General features: G+C 44.2%; 1 protein-coding gene across 1 annotated transcript in view; it reads left to right on the top strand.

The window, feature by feature from the left end:
- The first annotated feature begins 916 nt into the window (after window positions 1-916).
- The window catches only part of Hspa4 (heat shock protein 4), a 40,666-nt gene continuing 26,226 nt past the window's right edge, over window positions 917-15,356 (top strand). Inside the window, exons 1-4 of the mRNA NM_008300.3 lie at window positions 917-1,336; window positions 9,082-9,139; window positions 12,232-12,372; window positions 14,421-14,543. Of these exons, the coding sequence (NP_032326.3) occupies window positions 1,230-1,336; window positions 9,082-9,139; window positions 12,232-12,372; window positions 14,421-14,543 (429 nt within the window). The 5' untranslated portion in view covers window positions 917-1,229. The remainder of the gene's footprint in view (window positions 1,337-9,081; window positions 9,140-12,231; window positions 12,373-14,420; window positions 14,544-15,356) is intronic.

The raw sequence follows: 15,356 nt of genomic DNA, 5'->3' as shown, positions 1-15,356 counted from the left end.
AGCCTGCAAGTGTTCTAGCACTGTACTCTATATCCTCAGCCACAAAACAGCCAGAAACCGGGAAACTTAGGATCTTCCTCCTGCACTCTGGGTTGGTAATAATCAGAAACGCGTTGAAGCTGGTTCCCCTCCAGCTTTCCGCAACTGGCTAACGTAGTGGTCACTATAGTTTCAGATTCTTTAGTTTAACGCAGGGTGGGGGCATGGCTGTAAGTGGGTCCCAGCACTAAGGAGAAAAGAGCTTCCGAATTTCAAGGTCATCCTTGAGGACTGTCCTGCAGGACATTCTGTCCCCTCCCCACCTACTCTATATAATAATGTGTTAGCATTCACATAAACGTGACACTGGTCTTAGACCTCCCACTCCACGGAGCATGTGATTTGGACCCTTGTGTCCAGCTCAGGGAAAACACCTAGGACTGAAAGGTCCCTCGTCTGATCACGGGAAGTGAGTGGTTAAAAGTAGGTGGAAGCGTGGCTTCGGATTCTTTTAGTTAGCGCTTGGTTTTAATACTGAGTTTTACGTAGAGCCGAGCTGAAACCCTTAGCGCCCTTAGCAGGATTAACTCGAGTTCACTGTGGGGCCTTAAAAAAAAAAAAAAAAACCCTGCAGAGAGCCTGCAAAGTCACTGCCGGAAGTCCCTCCGCGGTGACGAGCACGGCGGAAGTGGGTTCAATGCAGCTCCCCGAAGAACTGTCTCACTCCCGCTCGCCTGACTTCTGGATGGGAGGCGCCCTGCAGCTCAGGGAGGATTGTGGGGGGCTTCTCCGCGCAGGCTCAGTGGCCCACTTCGCGTCGGACCGCTTCCGTCCCCCCACTTCCTTTCACGGTTCCTGTGCCAGGACGTGACGCCAGACTTCGTCAGACGGGAGGAGCCTTGGGAGGAAAAGCGTCTGAGCCGGGGTCTCGCGAGAACGTTTCGTTTCAGCGCAGTTCTCGCGCTGCAACCTTGCTCCTGTTGCAACGAGAGCCTTCGAGATCTTCTCCGCCTCCGCGACCGGCGCCTCCTCTGCGGCCGTGGAGCCGGAGCCGCGGCCCGAGCGGTAGAGGCCCCCGTCTTTCTCCAAGCCCCAAGCCTCCTAGCGGACGGTCGTCCGGCTTCGCCCGCCCAGCCGCGGCGCTCCACCGGCCCACGCGGCTCGCCCTCTTCCACGCGCCAACCCCGCCGGGTTCCGTGTGCAGTGTCGGCGGCCGGCCCTGGGCCCGAGCCGGAGCAGTAGCCGGCGCCATGTCGGTGGTGGGCATAGACCTGGGCTTTCAGAGCTGCTATGTCGCTGTGGCCCGCGCCGGCGGCATCGAGACGATCGCTAACGAGTATAGCGACCGCTGCACGCCGTAAGTGGGGCTTGGCTGGCGGGGTCGCCTCGCTTTCCGGGCGAGGGTCCGCAGGAGACCCCCGCCGAGTGCCGGGTCGCCCGCGGCTGCCACCTGCTTCGGATCCTGGGCCTGCGCCAGGCACGAGGCCCTTTCGCGCGGGCCAAACGAAGGCTTTGAGCCGGTACTCTGATCGGCGGAGGGCAGGAGCAGGAACTGAAAGAGAAGGCGGGCCTGAGACCGTGGGATGGACCGACCGCTCTCACCTCCTTTTTTGGGGGGGGGGAGGGTTTGGGTGGTTCGGTCTGAAACGAGGTCCAGGGCTTGCTGAGCTCGTCGAATCCAATAGAGGTTCAAACTCGGCCCACGGCGAGCATTTAATAAAAGTTAACTTGCAAGATTGTGGCCTCGGGACTGGGAAGCGCTCTGAGTCCCACGTGAGTGGGGGCGGGGTGGCGCCCGGAAGATGTGGAGTCTGAGTACCCACGGCAGGCCCTGAATAAAGTCCATGCTTTTCTTGATAGCGTTTTAACTCCCTTCATTCGTTTTTGGATATTGAGTTAGGTTGGGTCATTCCTTACCCAGGCTGCTCACCTATTCCTTAACAGCGTTAGTTTTTCATGCTAATGAATTCCAGCCGGAAGGTTGCCACAATTGTTAATGCATGACTCAAGGGCTCTGTTTGACTTCTAGAACTTACATGAAGTTATGGGACCAGTATAGACAAATCTGCAAAAAAAAAAAAAAAAAAAAAAAAGACTCACTCAGAGCTTGCTGGAGTAAAAGGGAGTCTACTTTTTAGATATATGTAGGATTTTTTCCCCCACATTTAGCCCAGGATGACCTAAAATTTTCATTCTGCTTCTGTCTGCTAGAATCTGGTATTACAGGTGCGTTAAAATTTTATTTATCTGGCGCTGGTGGCACAGGCCTTTAATCCCAGCTCTCGCAGGGAGGCAGAGGCAGGCTGCAGTGAGTTCGAGGCCAGCCTGGTTCATAGAGACCATTTCAGGATAGGCAGGGCTACGCAGAAAAGAAAGCTTTGTCTTAAAAAAGATGTTAATCTACTGAATTCCTTTAGGTAAACTTTGGAAGAAGCTCTGTTGTTTTTGGGTTCACAGTCCCAGATCATTGTTTTTATCTTGTTTTTAACCAACCTTCTGAGGCCAGTTTCCTGTCTCCCAGACTGTTTTGAAATAACTTTGTGTCTGGGAATGACTCTTAATCCTCCTCCCTTCATCTCCCAAGTGTACAGGTGTGCAGGCACAACACCCAGTTTGCTGTACAGTGGGGGCTTGAAGCCAGGGCTTCATGCATACAAAACAAGCACTCTACCAAGTAAGCTATTGCCTGGCACCCAATTCTCGAGTTTGGTGCCACAGAGCTCTGGTACCATTATCAGAGTCAGTTTTCAACGTCCCTTCCCACCCCAGTACCAAGCTCTCTTCCCATTTGTCCTTTTTAAGCTAGGTATTATGAGTAGTCTTTGTTTGTTTGTTTCTTTTTTTTGAGACAGGGTTTCTCTGTGTAGCCCTGGCTGTCCTGGAACTAACTCTGTAGACCAGGCTGGCCTCGAACTCAGAAATTCGCCTGCCTCTGCCTCCCGAGTGCTGGGACTAAAGGCGTGGGCCACCACACCTGGCAGTATGAGTAGTATTTGTACAGAGGTATCTTGTACTGGCATTTGAAAAGTTAAACATTTTTGCTTCTAGTCATTTTAGCACTAATTTCGTATTTGGTAATGATGCTGCTGGTTCCTCACTTTTGGGAAGATCATCTTTCCAAGAAATTTCAACAGTCTGAGCTGAAGATTTGGCTCTTTGGGCAGAGCCTTGACCTGCAGAAGCCTGAGGCTTGGGAAACACTGCTCCTACCTAGCCTTCCTTTAGATTGCCTGAACCTGCTCCTCTCTTAGATGGCAGCTGTGGCAGTTTGCCATGAGTTTCATTATTTGAAACTTTAGGAGTTGTTTTCTGCTGGCAGTTAAATTTGCATAAGGACTGAATAGGTCATTAATCCTGTGATTGTGCACACTGCATGCATACTTCCTTTGCCTTAGTTTTCCTATGTATTTTATTTTTTTTTAAAGACAGGCTACATAGCTGTGGCTGCTCTAGAACTCAGTGCAAGACACTGCTGGGAGTAAAGGTGTGCACCACCACACCCGACTGTATTTTTTTTTTTATATGACAAGGCCTGACTCTTAGGCTAGCTTTTGAGGGAACTACAGAACTGCAGCCTCCTGAGTGCTGGCATCACAGGTGTGCTACTGTGTCTGGCTTCATTTAAATACTCTGAACTATGCATTTGATTAACAGATTTCTATGTTGGAGGTGTGGCCTTAAATATCAGAGCAGAAAGTTCAGAGTCTTTTCAGGTTGTGGAAGAATAGATTTAAAAGTATGCAGAGCCTGTGTTGTAGGTTTCTTCCAAGGTGAAAGTGTAAAGGTGTGGGTCTCTGGTTTGACTGTGACAGGGAGATGCACCTCATTTGTATTCTAACACTCTCAGTTCTACCTAATTCTGTAAAGACAGATGAAAACCTTATGTACTTCATTGATTATTTCACATGGGGGTTTACTTGAACTCGAGGAGTAGCCAAATCTTTGCCTTTCCATCTCCTTTGTTTTAGTGGGTTATCTAGTGTGACTGTGGCTGTGTTAAGCATTGGAGATACTTTGATGAATAACAAAATGCTCAGTCTTGCCATCATGGGCATGGTAATGGAAAAAGCCACAGGCTAAACAAGAGCATTCTATTACTATCTGGTGAAGAACAAGGTGGAAAAGTACAGAATATGGTGTAACTGACATAACTAGATGTGGGCTGCTTCTAAAATGTCATTTGTGACCTGGAAGGTAGGCACGAGTTCACATGGAGGCCACGGTGGGTTTGAAGGAGGAGTTATTTGAGCAAATGGGAAGGCCTGGGGCAAGTAGTGTTTTTACAGATTGAGAGGATGATGGCACATCTTGAGGCAAGGCTTGGAATGGTTAAGATTTCTCTTGTTAGTGCAGTAGAAAGTGAGCCAGTTTTTTTTTTTTTTTGGGTTTTTTTTTTTTTTTTAGATTTATTAATTATATGTAAGTACACTGTAGCTGTCTTCAGACACACCAGAGGGCATCTGACCTCATTATGGGTGGTTGTGAGCCACCACGTGGTTGCTGGGATCCGAACTTAGGACCTCCAGAAGAGGAGTCAGTGCTCCTAGGCAGCCCAGCACTCTTAAGGCAGAGGCAGGCGGATATCTGACTTTGAGGCTAGCTTAACTTTGTCTACAGAGCAAGTTCTATTGCTACACAGACCCCGTTTCAAAAAACAAAGAGAAAAATGGCTTCTGAGAAAGTAAGAATGGATATGAGAAAAGCAAAGAGGTTGATACAGAGGAGATTGCCTTGTGTGGTAGCAGTGGGAGAGAAATGAGCAGCTTTTGAGTCAAGCTGAGTTTTTAAACTTAATTTCTTACTCTAGCATTATGCGTGTTTTATTGAGCACACTTGCCATGGTGTGGGTGTGGAGGTCAGGGACAACTTGGAAGAGTTCTACCATAATGTGACCCAGGTATTGAACTATGTAGCCAAGAGTGACCTTGAGTTCCTTCAGCTTTTGATCCTTCAGCTTCCACTTGCTGAGTGCAGGGGGTTTTGTACACCAGTACGCCTGGCCTGCTTTTTTTCTTCACTCAGTGCATAGAATAATAGTATAATACCAGAAGATTTGCCATTAGTCTATTTTTGTATTTCTCTCTCTCCTTGAAGACAGACTTGCGTTGTCCAGGCAAGAGTGGACTCAAATTCATGATCCTCCTGCCTCAGTTTCCTGAGCATTGATATTCTAGGCCTGAGCTGCTATACTTGGACCTTTTATATTTTTGATTAATACTCTATTAGCTATATTATAATGACACTAAGATGAAACCATGGAAATTTGTGCACTATTTTTTTTTAAAGATTTATTTTTTTATTATATGTAAGTACACTGAAGCTGTCTTCAGACACACCAGAAGAGGGTCTCAGGTCTCATTACGGTGGTTGTGAGCCACCATGTGGTTGCTGGGATTTGAACTCAGGACCTTCAGAAGAGTAGTCAGTGCTCTTACCCACTGAGCCATCTCTCCAGCCCTTGAATGAGTCTTTAAGATGAACAAGTATAAATAATTTTAAAGAAAGATAGGTGGTTAGATTTTAGAGGACAGCTTGGAAAGCCAATTTTTAGAGGAAATAGTTGGGTATATTTTTGTATGAAACCTAGTCTATATGGCTTTTTGAAGCTATAATAGTTGGGTTTTTTATTATTATTTATGTTGTTTGCAGTCTGTGATATGGGCTTTTTAGAAGTGGATAATCAAAAAATGTTCTTTAGCAATGTATTGAGATGGATGCTGTAATTTCCCCCATATCATGTAAGTAAACTATATTTCAGACTAGGAATGGCCCAGCTAGGAAGAAGCCCATAGTATGTTTGTAAAGCCTCAGCAACTTGTCCATGCTTGTCTCCATCACCCATAGTGATCGCATAGAGTGGAAATGCTGCAGGTCTCAGTACTAGTTCATGGGGTACTGTGTGATGATTCCTTGAGAATTTTATGTATATATAAATATATACAATGTAATTTGGACATACCCCTTCCTCCTCCTCATTCTTGCTGGATACCTGCTCCCCATATCCTTTCACCCCAACTTCATTTCCCACCCTCAGAACCCAGTGAGACTAATACCTGCTTACAACATTGCCAGTGCTCTTTCAATTCATGTTACTGGTCCTTTCTCCTCCCGCCATAACTTGAACACAGGATGTCATGTGATCTCAGGTATCTGGTTTAGTCTCTACCACTGAGCTGTATACCCTCAGCGAATTTATTCATTCTTCAACAGTTTCATCCAGATATATAATATATTCTGGTCACACTTGCCTTCCCCCACCCCTGTGACCTAATACTTTTGAGGTTAGAGTTTGAACAAAGGGCAGGAAAAGTGGAAGATGAATAACATTGCCTTATGTTAGGATTGTGTTCTTGTATAGTTCAGAAGGCAGATCTGGTGATTTGTAGAAAGATGGAAGTTTGCCAAGCGTTAGGCTAGGCAACCTTTTTGGAGTGGGATTAATGGAGTAAGGTTATTTTTTTTTTAAAGGGCAGTGTGGCTTGTGATAGCGCATTTAAGTGGTTTCTTAGGAGATTTCTTTTCTTTTTAAAACCTGCTCTTTTAAAATAGGGACTACTTCTGTCTCGGCCCAAACAGAGAGCTCAGGACTCAGAGAAAAGCCCCTGAGCTCCCTGGCTGTGTTCTGTCTGCCGTGGACAGCATAGCACACAGAGGCCTGTACCACCTTGTAGATGAGCTTAGAGAGTTCTTAGCCTCTGAAGCCCAGAGAGGCCTCAATTCTCTCCAGCCCCCGTCATTAGTGTAATGTAAACATCTTTATCTTTATTTTACATGTGAGCTCATGAGTTATGTGCAGATATCGTAGTATGCCTGTGGGGTGCAGAAGACAGCAGCTTATGACAAATCAGTTCGCTTCCACCTTGTGGGGCCTGGGATTAAATGTAGGCTGTCATGCTTGGTTAGCCCCTCCAGGACTCTTCCGTCTTGTTCTGCTGAATTGGAAAATGAAGTTTCATGTTCAGGAGTTAGAGAGGGTCAAAGCTGGGGTATGAAGTACAGAGACACGGTCTGAGTCCATCACTTTCAGACCTTAGAGGAGTCAACTTACTGTTCTGATGACATTCCTTTTCTCTGATGAAGGAGGTAAGATGGGATGCTTCTGAGGATAAGCAGGATAGTACATGAAGCAAGCAACCCATAGGGTCACCGTTAACAAAGAAGGAAAGGAGAGATCAGTTACTGGAAAGGGAGATGACATATGAGCATAAAGAGAATATGACCTGGTTCTAGGGGTATTAGCATGCAAATCAAGTGTACATAAGTGCATCAATTCCCTAGTTAGTAACTTACTTTTTTTTTTTTTTTTTTTTGGTTTTTCGAGACAGAGTTTTTCTGTATAGCCCTGACTGTCCTGGAACTCACTCTGTAGACCAGGCTGGCCTGGAACTCAGAAATCTGCCTGCCTCTGCCTCCTGGGATTAAAGGCGTGCGCCACCACGCCCAGCGTAACTTACTTTTTAAACATAAGAGTGTTTTGTTTATAACATACAAACAGGATTCTGTTTTTTCTTTTTAAAAGAAGCAGCAAAGGAGGTTAGAATAATGTCTCAGAGTACATGCTGTTCTTTCAGAGGACTCGAGTTCAGTTCCTAGCACCCACTTCTGGTAGCTCATGAGTGCCTGAAATTCCAGCTTTAGGAGATCGATCTGACATCCCTCTGTCTTCCTCAATCATATGCAGACATATGTGTAGACATAATAATAATAATAATAATACAGATTTTCAAAAAGCAAGTAGCCCAATCCAGTATATGTATGATTGATTTGGAATAGTGTTAGGTGGGAGTAAATTTTCTTGGCAGTATACTATTTTATTTTGTCTGGAAGATCTAAATAAATTATTCTTTTTTTCTTTATTATTTTTTATTAGGTATTTTCTTCATTTACATTTCCAATGTTATCTCAAAAGTCCCCCATACCCTCCCTAAATTATTCTTTTTTTCACACAAGTAGGGCAGGACTGTTTTGCTTATTTCTATTTTATATCAATGAGTGTAATATGTGTGTGTCTGTGTATTACTTGCATACCTGGTGCCTATAGAGGTCAGAAGAGGGCAACAGATTCCCTGGAGTAGAGTTAAAGATGGTTGTGAACTGCAGTGTTGGTGCTGGGATTAGAACTCCTGTTCTCTGGAAGTACAGGAGATGTTCTTCCTTGTCCACTGAACCCAAGAGCTGTCTTAAATTTTTATAGGCTGTATTCTTTTTGTTTGTTTTTTTCAAGACAGGGTTTCTCTGGAGTTCCTGGAACTCACTCTGCACTCTGTAGACCAGGCTGGCCTCAAACTCAGAAATCCACCTGCCTCTTCCTCCCAAGTGCTGGAGTTAAAGGCGTGCGCCACCACTGCCCGGCGACTGTATTCATTTTGAAGCTGAGCTGTGTTAAAAAAAACAAGACTGCTTGATCTGATACGGGAATATGTTGCTTTGTACTAAAATGTGAACATGGGATGTGGAAGTTTAGGGTGGTAGGTCTTGTCCACCTTCCTTTAGTATTTTATACAGGTGGTTATCAAGACCTGTGCTCCAGCTTTGAAATGACAGAATTCATCCTAAGGCAGCCTATTTCATGGATAGTTTTATGAAATAGAAATGTCAAAATCATAGATAGGTCATGTGCTGTTAAAATATGTGGCTTACACTTTAAATCACATATAAGCAACACTACTTGAATTCAGCAGATTATATTGTGTGTTTAACAATAATAATAATTAGGGCTGGAGAGATGGCTCAGTGCTTAAGAGCACTGTTCTCTCTCAGAGGTCCTGAGTTCAATTCCCAGCAACCACATGGTGGCTCACAGCCATCTGCAATGGGATCCGATGCCTTCTTCTGCTGTGTCCAAAGAGAGCAATGGTGTACACACATACATAAAATAATCTTTAAAAACAAAACCAAAACAAAAAAATAAAAAGGGGCCGCAAATTTAAGGAGAGTGGGAAATGTGTGTGGGAAGGGTTGGAAGGAGGTGGGAAATGATGTAATTATATTAATTCAAATGTTTAAAAAAAACATGGATTTTAAGTGATACTCAGATCTTACCTGCTGGGGTTTCAGATGTATTATAATAAAGTCTGATTCCTCAATGTTTTTATCTTTTAGGGCATGTGTTTCTTTTGGTCCTAAGAATCGTTCAATTGGAGCAGCAGCTAAGAGCCAGGTATAGTTTTATCTTCCTCCCAAAATGACTTATTTCTTTGATTTATCCTTTTTTTTTCTTCTCTGATTTATCTTTATTGTCACTCAGCACCAGAGCCCTCTTTGATGTACTTGTGGATTTTCTTTTCCTTTCTTTTTTTTGATGTAGGTTCTTGCTATATGTCCTAGGTTGTCTTAGAACTCTGTAGCTCAGGCTGGCCTTGAACTCAGTCTTTCTGCCTCAGCTTCTCATGTGCTATGTGCCTGGACTCTTAAACAGAGTTAACTTTTGGTATTTTAAATGCTCTTTGAAACTATTCAAAGGCCTTTCACCTTTATATCTAAGGTTATTGTTAAGTAGGCTCCACAGGAAAGGCCTCTAGACCTGAATAGGCTTGGTGACAACTTGCATTGTTCTTTGTCAACAAGGATCTTGATATATTTGCTTGTTTCTTAGTAACCAGAGCAACAGAAGCTCCAAGAATCTGTTACCCTGAATGTCTGAGGTAGCTGTAGAGTTAAGGAGTTGCGTGTTTCACCTTGATACAGTTCAGTTTGGAGCTGCAAATATGTGAGTAGCTTTTTTGACAGACAGGACCCAAAATGAGCCTAAGATGCCGCTGGGGCTGGGGAGATGACCCAGTGAGTGGTAAAGTGCTTGCTTCTCTTAGAAAATGAACTGGGAAGAAGTAGAGGAAAAACCTGGACATTGACTTTATGTGCACATAAAAATCAGAGAAGTTTCTTGCCTGGGGATGGACATCAGTTGGTAGCATGCGTGAGTCCTGGGTTCAGTCCCTAGCACTACATAAAAACAGTTTGTTTTATAATCCCAGCACTTGAGAGATAGTGTCTTAGTTAGGGTTTCTATTGCTGCAGCGAAACACCATGACCAAAAGCAAGTTGGAGAAGAAAGGGTTTATTGGGTTCATGCTTTTACATCTCTGTTCATTACCAAAGTCAGTCAGGACAGGAGCTCAAGCAGGGCAGGAACCTGGAAGCAGGAGCTGATGCAGAGGCTATTGGCTTGCTCTCCACAGCTTGCTCAGTCTGCTTTTTTTGTTTGTTTGTTTTTCGAGACAGGGTTTCTCTGTGTAGCCCTGGCTGTCCTGGAACTGAGAAATCCGCCTGCCTCTGCCTCCTGAGTGCTGGGATTAAAGGCGTGTGCCACCACGCCCCGCTCAGTCTGCTTTCTTAAAGAATTCAGGACTATCAGCTCAGGGATGGCGCCATCGACAATGGGTCCTCCCCTATTGGTCACTAATTGAGAAAATGCCTTACAGCTGAATTTTATGAAGCCATTTTCTTCTCATTACTGTAGCTCGTGTCAGGTGACATAAAACCAGCCGGTGCGTGTGGCGTGAGGATTGACACTTCTCATTGGCTACATAGCAAGTTTAAGGGCAGCCTGGGATAAATGAGTAGAGACCCTGTCTTAAAGAACAATGGTGCTTGCTTAGTTGGTTTTTACTTGAGTGTTCATAGTCTTATTTTTGAAGAATATTCTGAAAAATTTTAGAGGCATAACAAAATTATCAAATGTTTGTTTTATAAACATCACTGAATTTGTTTGAAACTACTTTCCCTACTGAACAGTTACTGTTCACAACTGTTGCACACCACCTGCCTGCGTCTGTGCTCAAGAAGTGATTGTGATACACCGAGTTTCTGTTTCAGGCCAGGTCTGACTTTGGAGGCCTCACTGGTTTGGCCTACATGGAGAGGAATTAATTGTATAGAGAGCTTTTTCTACCTGTGCAGGCTCCTGTGCTGTGAGTTAGGAGCACACATTCATCCTGGAACTTTAAATGCCTTCCACTGTTCCTGTTAGTTACCGTCTATTCTAGAGGAGTTTAGAAATCTAGAAAAGGATAGGGAATGTGGAAGTCAACCATTACGGAGAGAAATGAAATTTTTGATTTTTTTTTTTTTTTTTTTTTTTTTTTTTTTTTTTGGCTTTGAGACAGGGTTTCTCTGTATAGCCCTGGCTGTCCTGGAACTCACTTTGTAGACCAGGCTGGCCTCAAACTCAGAAATTTGCTTGCCCCTGCCTCCCAAGTGCTGGGATTAAAGGTGTGAGCCACCACTGCCTGGCAATTTTTGACTTTATAAGCATCTAGAAGTGTTTCTTTTCTAAGTGAGATCATGCTGCTCAGTGTTTTTCCTATTAGAAGTGGAAAAAATTATTTTTCCACTTAAAAAGTATTACCCTTACAGTATTTCAGTATTTGGAGATAAAGTTTTCACTTCCCTGTTACAAGAATAGTTGAAAACACTCTCCCAAATAGCCTTTGTTCTGTGAATGTACTCTGGTCATTTTTCCTTCATGGGGCTGTGTGTGCGTGTGTGCTAGAGAGTGAATCCAGAGTGGTGTACATGCTGGGTGTGTACCACTTACAACTTTAATGATATTTATGAATTAATAAGTATTGATGAGTTTGTTCTTGGAAAGTTTGAAGCATAAACTGTGAGCAGTTTTAGAAGCTAATAGTTTCTGGAAATATTAAATGTTTAGGAACAAAATATTTTGGTAAGTGCAGTGGCCTGACTTGATGGAGAGGAAAAACATGCTCTAGATAGTCTTTAGCCCTGCCAGTGGGACCCATGTAAGTCCCTTGTTCTCATTTTACTTGATTTAGAAGGACTGAATGTCTAAAGAAAATGGAAACTTGGACACCTGTTCCTTCCATGTCATTACTTCAGCTCCTTTTTTGTGTGTTTAAGCATTTGTAAGATTGTTACATTAGATGGATTGGTGAAGTAGCCATGTTCTCCTGTCCTACAGTAGAGTTTTACCAGGGACACATGGTTAGAAATAGAGAATAGGACAGTTTATTAAGAAAGGGAAAGTACGCATGAGAGATAGAGTAGGCCAGGCACCTGGGGAAAAGCATATCTTAGAAGCCTGTTGGCTTTGTGTGTGTGCACACGCGTAGTACTCGAGGTGTTCTTCTTATGACATCTCCTTACATAGCCCTGGTTGGTCTAGAACTTGGCAATTTTTCTGGTTTTTATCCCTAGAAGGAAATTTGGCGAATTGAAAGGATCCTAACTAACCCAAGGCTGTTGAAAATTGGAAATAGAATGGTTTTTCTATGCATTTTTCTTTTTTAGGTAATTTCTAATGCCAAGAACACAGTTCAAGGCTTTAAAAGATTCCATGGGCGTGCATTCTCCGATCCATTTGTGGAAGCAGAAAAATCTAATCTTGCATATGATATTGTGCAGTTGCCCACTGGATTAACGGGCATAAAGGTAAGGATCTGTTGATACTGTGTTATGAGGCCCTATTTCATCAGTTCAGTGTGTGTTGGTGTAGTTCTCGTGAAGCTGTAATGAACACTCTCTTTACACCTTTATTTTTATCATACACGAATGAGGCTTTTTTTCCACGTATGAGTATTTTGCCTGCATGTGTGTTAGTGTTCTGTGCATGCCTGTGCTTCTGGAGTTCAGAAGAAGATATTGGATCCTCTGGGACTGGAGTTAGGGTTTTGCACCCTCTTGTGTGGGAACTGAATTCTCATCCTCTGTAAGGGCAGGCAGTGCTCCTAAACCCTCAGCCACTTTTCAGACCTTACAATGCAAGTGTTAAAGAACGTTTCTTGCTGATTAAGGCTGATAGTCTTTGAGTGATAGTGATAGTTTTTGAGCTATTGATGGTGCTGTTTCTCTGCATTGGAAATCTGGGGAGAGACATTAACTCTGTCACTGCTATTGGTAGTGTTCACATAGAGAGCCACCTTTCCAAGGTGATATTAGTGAAGTCTTGTAGAAGAGCAGGCCAAAGTTTCATTAGCCAGTCTCACTGCTGTAGTCATGTCAGTAGGGCTGAAGCTGCAAACAGATGTTCTAGGGAAGAGTGCACTTTGTCTTTGAAACACTCACAGAAGAATCTCTGTGGAGCAGTAGTGACCTCATCACACTAAGAGGCTGGGATATAGGCTGGGGTGCTGACCTGTGTCTCCTACAGTGGAGTAATAGGAATGTAGGCCAGTGAGCATAAGAGTGGTATATTATGTGTTATGGTTGTGGTTTTTGAGACAAGGTCTTATTCTGTAGCCTAGGCTAGGCCTTGAATTCACCTGCCTTGGCCTCTTGAGTGCTGAGATTACACATGCTAGCCACCATCCTCAGCCTGGTGTGGTATTTGAGATCACAGCAGTTGTAGAACTAAACATCCTGAGAATCTTAATTGAGATTCAAATGAAGCTGGGAGTAGATCTCAGTAGTAGAGCAATTTATGAGGTCCATATTCGAATCTGGTACCACAAAAAAACAGCCTGCAGAAATGGAGAAGCCGAGCAGTGAAGTTCTGGCTGTAGCTGAGAGCTCAGAGCTGAGGAGCAGAGGCTCTCCTTAAGATGGCTTACCTCCCGGCTCCGTGCTTGTGAGCTACACCCACAGAGGTGTTCTCTGTGTGTTCCTCTATACATACTGTGGCATGCACCCACCCCCTCAAATAAATGTAATTTAAAAGTGATGACTAGGTTTATGTAAGGTAACTGTGGCAGTAGTCTCAGAAGAGTTTGAATGGCTCACTGAGGGAAAGCGGAAAAGGTATTGTGAGGAAATGGGGACTTGTTACAGTCAGGAAACAGAGCAGATGTGTAGAAAAAGAAAGAAGGAAAGAAGATCTGGGGGAACTGGTCTGTCTCTGTAGACAAAGGTCATAGGGACTGACCAAAAGCCAAGCAAGGTCAGTAGGTGGGGCAGGTTATGAAGGGACTCAGTGAGGGAAGTCTGTCCCTGTCTCTGTGAAGTGACCAAGTGTCAGCTTGTGTCTCAGTTAGGGTTGGAGGGAGATGGTTGCTCAGTCAAGCTCTTCAAAGTTAAGAGAGGTTCTGTTTTGGATCTTAGCTGCTGGGTGGGGCTAAGGGTAGAAGGATGGGTTATCCAAGGCAGAGCTTTATCATGAAACATTTCCTGAGACCTGGTCATCATTTATTCTTTAACCCAGTAAACATTTATTGTGACTGTGTGGGTTCTGGGGCAAAACCACCTGTGTCCTGGTTGGGGAGACGTCTAATGTGAACACAGTGTACAGTCCACACAGTATCCGATGGCGAGGCAGTCTCTCCTAGCAGTCCTGTTTATGGCAGGAGGGATGGTTTGCCTTCGGATCAGGTCATTGCCTCAAGGTTTGCTTTACGTTGTGATTGTCTTTTGCTAAATGTCATGTATATTAAACAAAAAGGTAACATTCTTCGTAAAGATAACGTTCTTCAGTCCCCTCCTGAGATACTGCCCCATTGACTAGGACATGAAGTGGACTAAAATTGGATCCTTTTGTTTTGTTGCAGGTTACATATATGGAAGAAGAGAGGAATTTTACCACGGAACAAGTGACTGCCATGCTTTTGTCGAAACTGAAGGAGACAGCAGAGAGTGTTCTTAAGAAGCCTGTGGTAGACTGTGTTGTCTCGGTGAGTTGTGGTAGACTGCTGTGTTGTCTCGGTGAGTTGGGCTCGAGCTGCCTTAAGAACTAGAGAGGAAAACTGTTTTTACTGCAAGTACAAATTGTTACTGTGTTGTGTGGTCGTGGTGTTTTGAGACGTTCCTGCTTTGACACAGTCTTGCTGTATAGTCCAGGCTGCCTCAGTAGTTAATGTTTCTGCTTCTGTCTCCCATGTGTTTGGGATTGTAGTATGATACCATGCTCAGAAATCTAGTTTTCATTTTCTTTGGTTTTCTTCCTTTTTCTTTTTCTAGTTTTGGAGACAGGATCTCACTGTGTAGTGTGGGCTGGCCTGAGCTTGCTGTGTAGACCAACGTGGTCTTGCACTTGGCTGCCATTCTTCTCCCTGTGCCTCTTGCCTGTGCTGGAATTCCAGGCATGGCTCAGCTTGCCTGGCTGAAAGGATCACCACCACCACGCTGCCCACTCACCCAGTATTTTTTCAGTACCTAGTGTAGTGCTTAGGGACAGGGTAGCTACTTGATTGAATGAATTGAATGTTAGATGTCTGCCTTGCCTCCTTTTTTCCTTCCTGCCTGTATCTAGTTCTAGAAAACATCGTTCAGTTTTCTGTGTGCCCTTGTTTTGATGGGAGCCTGGCTGCTTGTAGTAGGGTGTGGTGTGGTGGGTCTAGAGGCTGTATGAGTTTGCCACGCAGCACACTCTCTCCTCCTGCCATTGTTATCTGATTGTCCTAGTTAGGGTTACTGTTGCTGTGATGAAGCATCAGGATCAGAAGGAACTTGAAGGAAAGGGCTTACTGACTCATGTTTCCATATCA

Source organism: Mus musculus, chromosome 11 (assembly GCF_000001635.26).
Source record: "Mus musculus strain C57BL/6J chromosome 11, GRCm38.p6 C57BL/6J".
Lineage (NCBI taxonomy): Eukaryota > Metazoa > Chordata > Mammalia > Rodentia > Muridae > Mus > Mus musculus.
The sequence above is the reverse complement of the archived record's forward strand: the minus strand, read 5'-3'. Positions and strand labels throughout refer to the sequence as shown.